Raw genomic sequence first — 7946 nt, forward strand, 5'->3', positions numbered from 1 at the left:
GGTTGACCACGACTTGCACTGCCGCCAACCCGTCGGGATCCATTGTCCTGGCAGTAGCGACAGTGTGCTGGCAATCCAGCATCGTAATGTGGCAGTCGGACCACAAGGTTGCAGCGGTCTGACCACCACCGCAGGTACTCGGAATCGGGCCCTTAGTCTCTAACATTGGGCAGCTGAATCATTTTGCTGAAAATAATTTTTACAATGCTCTCTCTTCACAGCTGAAACATTATTCCATCTGCTAGAGCTTGAACAGTTAGATCTCTCATGGAATAAATGTGTTGGTGGACAGCTGACAAAACTTTTGGACACGTTGAAGCATACAACCGCATTGCGAGAGTTGAAGTTGAGCAGCTGCAACCTGGTGGATAAAGATGTGGCTGTTCTAGGTTTGTAAGCTTATGTCTGTTTATATTTACATAGGATAATCCTCAAGCGCACACTCACTGAGGCATGTGGGCACCTTGTCATTACATTCATAGAGGATTCAGTCAACTGTACGTTAGTGTCTGTTGTGCATGAGCACACACTTACCTGTTGCGCTTGAGCCTCTTAATACTGGTTTGGTACCAAAAGATGGAGTTTTTAATATCAGTACACATAACGTCTCCACCATATCGACTTATACTATCATGACGGCAAGTAGATGTGAAGTTAGAATAGTAATTGTACACTTCCCTGGATTCTCCTACCTTGGGAATACAGTGGTAGTCAATATTCAGGAGTTGATATTTGTTGAGGTCAGTAATTCTGTCCTCCATAGTTTGTCCCACAACTGTATTACTGGTTTGGAGCATTATTTCAATTGTGTCTCACGTTCGTGGAAAGGCCACCAACGATTCCACGGTTGCACCATATAAAATGCTAGGAGGCAATACCATTTGAGAAGTAAACTGCTGACCTGTTTGATGTTGATGTACTGATAACATTGAACAAAACGATTTATTTTTACATGTAATGTGAGTGCATTTATGGTTCTGTGTTGGAATGGCCTCAAGTCACCTTGCAGTTGCTTTGTCTGCTCTTTTCATGTTTACAGAAGCATTCATGACACTTATCTAAAATTAACAGGGATTACAACCCCTTTAGCTAGAATATAGGAGGATGCTTTGGCCATTGGTAAAGTAGTTGAGAGAGGAACCTGTTGACCAGAAGGCCAGAATCTTCATTTGTACTTCTTGTGTGATCAAATTTAATTACAAGTATAATTCATTGAGACCAAATAAGTCCAGCTAAACACACCAAACAATTGCATACATATCACTAATAAAAGACATTGCGCAATACATTGTTTTGCATAGTTAAATTGCTTATAAAATACATTGTTGTGCATAGTTAAATTGCTTATACAAATAGAATATTACTAACATCAATAAAATAATTTTTCTTAAAAGCAAACACATTTTATGTCAAATTAATCTCTTTTTGTGAATTTTCAAAAACAAAAGTGACTCACCAATGACTCATTTTACACAAGCACTATCGAAGCCAAAAGATAAAGCAGTTTTTAATGAAGCAATGTCATTGAAACATTCATGACCTTTAAAAGCTGCAAACTGCACTCTCCCGAAGCAGGCAAGAGTATCCTAGGCCACTGCTAGAGGTGTCTGAAGTTAGCCACAGATGCTTTCTGTACTATTCTGCGGCACCTTAAGCCATTACTAGAGGTCCCATAGGCATAACTGGTCGCTTTTTCACAAAAGCGCCACCTCTGGTCAGGCACATTGAAAAGGTGGAGGTAGGTTAGGTATGGTAAGTTAGGCAAAGTAGGTAGGATAGTTATGATAGGTTATGTATCGTATGTTAGATGTGGTAGGTAGGTAAGTAATTTATGGTAGCTAATGTATCGTAGGTATGTTAGGCAGGTACGGTAGGTTAAGTATGGTAGATAGGTATGGTAAGCATGACAGGTTAAGTAGGTTTGGTTAGGTTGATATTTTAGTTACAGTAGGTGGATTAGGTATGATAGGTCGGTATGTTATGTTAGTTGTGGCTTGCATGGTAGGTTGTGGAAAGTAGATTAATTAATATAGGTATGGGAGGTAGGCATTGTATTTAAGAATTGTAGGTTCAGAAGATAGGTATGTAAGTATAGTAAGTTAGGCATGGGGGTAGGTTGGGTAAGTAAGGTATAACATTAACAGCTGTCTCTAGTTTTATGATTGCCAGTTATTTTATAAATAAATCAGCTTCCTTTCGAACACCGAGACAAGACATGTGATTAGTCTGAAGAACAAGTCCTTACCCACTGGCAGGGATGGTGAAATGTTAAAATCTCATAAATGTAAACAGTGTCTCCACTGTAAGCGTGTATGTCTGTGAAATTTCACCAACAGAAGTACATTCTACAGTTCAGAGTCGTAAAACGGAGTCGCAGCTTGCACCAAGGAGAAGGAGCGGGGAGGCGCGCACGGGGGTGTGTAAATAAAAATTAAATAAAGAAAAACACTTACCTACTCTGCCGCACGCTGCACCTCTGTCCCTCGTCACTGCTGCAGGCACAGGCTACCAGCCTGCTCTGCGGCCAATCCTGATGCTGCTCAAAGCCAAGTCAGGGCAGTCCCAGGCTGACTGGGAGCCTGTGCAGTCTCTCTGAAGCGCTTCAGAGAGCCTACTGCGCATGTGTGTTTTGCCGGCCCAAGACGGCCGGCCAAACATACATGCACCGTGAGGGGGAGTGCTGAGCACTCCCCCTCGCTGATCTTCACACCTGTGGCCCGCCCCTTTTTCTTTTAAAGGTTTTGCAGCTGCTGCCGCTGGCAGGGAGGCAATGCTCCTCCGTCCTAATGGAGGAGCCGCTCCTGGTAAAACATTTAGCGGTGCTAAAAAAGTATAAATATGGGCCAAAGTGCATTAACCGAAGCATGAGCTGAGATGAAGCAAATAGATGTTATTATATTCTTGTGAAGACTGAGGGTTCTCTTAGCAATTCCCACTCTTAGTTTGTCCAATTTCATTTTTCGTATTTCATACACTGCCCTGGATATTTCTCCACAATTAAAATAATGAACTAATTTTATGCAGGAGAGCTATACCTTTGATGTCTTCAAGGTTAACTGTGTACCTTTATATTCTTTGGGTGCCCTTTTTGCAATTGAACTGTAAAAGTACACAAAGGAGGTGGGAGACATTATAGAGGAATCCACCCTGGGTGTGAGGCATTCAGAAAAGAGTGAGAGAAGAAAAAGCAAAGCAACCTTAAGTCTACTTCTGGGAATCCATGTGTGCATCTGATCGGTCTCCCAGACCATGAAGCACAAGGGTGATGATTCTCCTGTTTGCCACATCTGCCTCATTCTCTGTTTATGTCCGGCTTAATTTATTTTTTGTTAATTCTTCGTGCCTGGGTCGAGTGTCATGTTTTAGGACTGGAGTTCATCCAACAGGGTAGCTGACCACAACACGTCTATCACTATGACAGACTACAAAGACTACAAGAAATAAATAAACAAACAAACAGAGAAAGAAGGCAGGAATGAAAGATAGATAGATAGATAGATAGATAGATAGATAGATAGATAGATAGATAGATAGATAGATAGATAGATAGATAGACAGATATTAGGAAAGAAGGAAAGAAAAAGGATGTCACGAAAGAAGGAAGGCAAGAAAGAAAAGGCAAGAATGAAGGCAAGAAAGAAAGGGAGAAAGAAAGCAAGAAAGAAGGAGAGAAGAAAATAAGAAACAAGAGGATAACTTAACAGAGGATAACAGATCAGTTTCAAATGGACACAATCTGGCATGCTGTGAAATACCAAACGTCTGAAAAGCAAAACACTCCAAAACCAATCCACAACAGCATTGGTGAAGATGGGATCTAATAAAGATGGAACGTGAATCAGAAGAGTCTTGCTACCACATGAGTCTCAACACAAAGGCAACAGTAAAGTAATTATTAAGTAAAAACAAAAACACTGGCACTGAAGGGAGCTAGCCGGTGTGCCAGTGCGCTTCTTGTGAGAGAGGAAAATGCTGTCACTTGGAGTGAAGTTAGCCAGTGGCACGAGGCTGCCTGTGTTGCATGCAGGATTGTTTTATGCAGGAAGGGGCACCTTCTGAGACAAGAAAACATGATCGTTATAGGCATATTACTCTTTCTATGTGCACACATAGAAAGTGAAAGTAACGAAGGGGAATAAAGGTATTTCTCATTGTTACGCCTCTCCTGGGGCAGTGGATCTTTCTGGCACGTTCCAAGGTTTACCAGGTTTGGGAAATCTGGGAATGTGTCAGAAACCATGGGAGTTGTGTGGGAACACCCATGCAACGCCGATGGAACACCTCTATTGTGCAGAGTTATGCTACACAGAAATTTGCGCTGCAATGCATTACTCCAGATTTTTTAGGTCATTCAAAGCAACGAAAAGTGGCTTTGCATGGCTTCAAAAATCTGTCTTAGAGGTTTGTGTTGCTTGGTCCAAGCATGATGTAAAGCTCTCTTAAATATGCCCCCAAGTGTTTAGAGTTTTTTGTGATAGGTGATGATGTGGCTCTGTGTTGTAACAAATATATTTAATTAATATATATAACAAATAAATGAGATGGTACAGTACCATACGTTAAATGAATATCACCTTCCATGACCTTGTTCTTCTGTATAGTCTTAGAATTCCTTGGTGGCTTGAAATATCCTGATAAAGTTTGGCTGGGGTTACTTCACTCCAAATAATATTCCACTGTATGTTGTACTGAAAAATATATGTTCATGTAATATTTTACCATTTCTTGCAGCATCTCTTGCACAGACTGGCCATTTGGGAACATTGCAGAAGTTGGATCTCAGTTACAACATTGCAGTATCTGGTGATGGGTGGAGCAGCTTTTTCCAATGCTTAGTCGCAATGACAGATCTTGCAGAGTTAGATTTTAGTCTCCAGCCCTCAGCATCCCAGGAGTGTGGAACATGGATCAACAGTTTATTGGAAAATGTGAAAAAAATGCCTAATCTGAAAGAGCTGGGCATGCAGAGGTGGGCTTTCACAGCAGCTCAACTGGGTCAATTAGAATCTTTTAAGAAGGACAACAAAAGAAACATTGAAATTGACTAAGATCCTGCAGTGGTTGCAGTACGCTGTGAGTTAAATATGAAATAAAGGTTGTAATTTCATTAAAAGGCATATTTCCATGATTGTTGAATATTCAAGTTAGTGAAAGAGGATTTCGAGTGAAAACGTACACAGAATGCACATGATGATGAAACTCAATATAGTGTTTTTATTCTCACTAGAGACTGGCCAGGCATTTCTGAGAGACAATCTCATGCAAGATTTTCTTTTCATAAGAAAGCAATGCCCCCCCTTTTTCTTCATGTTCTTTCAACTCTGTACTTCATAGCTTGTCTTACACTACAAGAAGCATGTAAAATGCTCAAATTGAAGGCCCAACGTGTATGTATCTAATTTGGGTTTCTATGCTGTTAGTTATATCAATTTAAAAATAAGCGCTGCATTTGCGTAATTTTTTGACGCAAAAGCGACACAAACTTACAAAATACAATTGCGCAAAAAAAGGATAACTATGGGCCTAGGTCTTTCCTTAGTGCTTCACTCGATCACCAGCTACCCTAACATGTTAGCTCCAACTGTGATATCCCCACTACGCTGAAAAATTACCTATGCCAAGTTTTCTTTAAGAGAGTACAGAATGAAAATGACAGTAGGTTTTAGGCAAAGTTTTACATCTACACCGGCAGGAATCGCAGGGCTTGCGTCTAGGATGTTGTGGTCAATTGACATATAGTAAGGACCAAAAATGTTTTTAAATTGCAGCCAGGTAGTGGAGTATGTTTTAGAATGTTTTAGATCTTTTGTCTACCTTAAAGCATGAGAACACCCCAGTAAACTTCTCAGGCTTTACATCTTTTGACAATGACATCTCACATATGTTGCAAAAAGCTTGTGGAACATTTTTCCTGGGATATTTTTAAGCTTCGATAAGAAATAAGAAATATACAGCTATGCGAAGTAGCGTTGGTGTTTTCTGTGAGAAGTTCTCTTAGTTCACTCGAGAACCACCAGTAGTATGGGTGGTACATGTAGAAAATGTCTCTACATATTGATTTTGCACTTTTTAAAAAATTTCGAACATTGGTTTATGACAGTCTGTTCACAAGACTTTTTAACACTGTGTACCCTTTGTGTTGATTGAGTGAAAATATAATGCAAGGCGTGTAGTCTTATGTGTCATCAAACAAAAAAAGTTTCCCAAGATGAGAGTCACATGACGCACATGGCCCCACCAGAAGCTATCTCCCTATGATCGCAGATACCTTGCAGAAATATTGTGCATTATGTGTTAGAAAAAATGACCCAATTTACCATCAAAATGGTGGTAAAAAAGTTTCAAGCATGATGCAAGTTTCACAATTTCACTCTGTTACAAAAATATGTCAGCGTAGACCAGTTGCACACAAAATAGGCGACTGTGTAGGGACATTCAATGGAATAACTCTGTAAATGATATGTAAATTCTGCAAGAACTTCTATGTGAGAATTCACTTCCGTAATAAAAACTATGCTCAGTTCTAAACCAAGGGCCTCATTATCAGTGGCGGCCAGCAGTTTTAGAAGGGAGGGTGATAGGCGGGAAGCACACACAATCATTCTTTCACACACACTCGCACGCACGCACGCACATCCATTAACAACACTCATCAACATTCAAACATGCACGCACGCACCAAACCTTCATTTAAAAAGATCACACACACACACACACACACTTACCTTCAGCCTCCGAGGTCCCAGGAAGTCAGCCAATGAGGGAAGGCAGCAGTCCCAACTTTGTCACAGAGTGGGATGGGGTTAGTGAGACTGCTGACGCCATCCCACTCTGTGATAAGGTGACACTGATTGACACTCGCCCTGGGTTCTTCAGGGTTTAAACCTGAAGTGCTCCGGTCGAAGTCAATGGGTGGCGCTTCCCTTGCCACCCGGGGGAGGGCCTCGAGGGACCTTTGCTGAGCCGAGGAGGTCACGCCCACAGGAGCTGCGACCTCTTCAGCCCAGCAAAGTTCAGCTCAGGCAGCCAGGAGTCTGCGCAAATCACGCATGTCTTGCTTCTGGCTGCCTGACCTGAACATGAAGAGTGTCTGTCAGGCTGACATTCACTCTTCATGAGGGACAAAATGTGGGGTGGGGGGCGTGGCCCTTCCACCCTAAAGGACAGGCCGCTCCTACTCATTATAAGGGCACCGGTGTTGGTGGGGGAGGTGCCTGAAAGAAGCTGAAATCTCCTGGGGAACCATAACATGCATGCCGTGTTCGTGAGGGCTTTTAGGGCCTGATAGGGCTTCACATCTGATGCCAAGAAATACCAGGGGCCTCCAACTGATGCACTAGGATGTTTCTAGCAAGCTTCCGACTATTACTCATATACATCTTCAATTTCTGATTTGATTGTACTAACGTTTAGAAAACTGATGATATAGTGTGAGTGCAGAAACGTGGTTGTTTCATGGCCAAATGTATTGTTGATTTAATTTTGAAAATTGATCTAGTTGTTCAGATTAGTTTGTTTCGAATGGAATGTTTGATTATTTCTATTAATGTTGGAGTTTTTTCACCCAGCAGCCTCCCGTGTCTTCGAGAATTGAATATCAATTCTATGTAAACTGGAACTTTTTAGATTTATGATGTTTCAGGACCAGCTCATTTGTATTGAATGTATTGTCAAGCGGTACAAGAAAATGAGTCATTGTATATTTGTGATTGCATCCATCAAAGGCTGTACCTCCTCTCCCCATTCACATGACAGATGGGTTTATTGTGCTTGTACTACTATATTTTGACCACAAAGCAATTACAGGAAACAGTCTTGTTGTCATACACACACCTTTACCTATTCCAAGGAAGGTCACAATCCACGTACCATTAAAGAGCACCTTTGAAGCATAAAATACAGCTCTGAGAACATAAAGCACATTTTTTTAACAAGCATTGGCAAAG

The 7946-nt window shown here is 41.3% G+C and overlaps 1 protein-coding gene across 1 annotated transcript in view; it reads left to right on the forward strand.

Moving 5' to 3' along the window:
- The window catches only part of LRRC31 (leucine rich repeat containing 31), a 68814-nt gene extending 63660 nt beyond the window's left edge, over positions 1–5154 (forward strand). The window contains exons 9-10 of the mRNA XM_069213192.1: positions 222–389; positions 4732–5154. Of these exons, the coding sequence (XP_069069293.1) occupies positions 222–389; positions 4732–5048 (485 nt within the window). The 3' untranslated portion in view covers positions 5049–5154. The remainder of the gene's footprint in view (positions 1–221; positions 390–4731) is intronic.
- The last annotated feature ends 2792 nt before the right edge of the window (positions 5155–7946 follow it).

This window comes from Pleurodeles waltl, chromosome 11, assembly GCF_031143425.1.
Source record: "Pleurodeles waltl isolate 20211129_DDA chromosome 11, aPleWal1.hap1.20221129, whole genome shotgun sequence".
NCBI lineage: Eukaryota > Metazoa > Chordata > Amphibia > Caudata > Salamandridae > Pleurodeles > Pleurodeles waltl.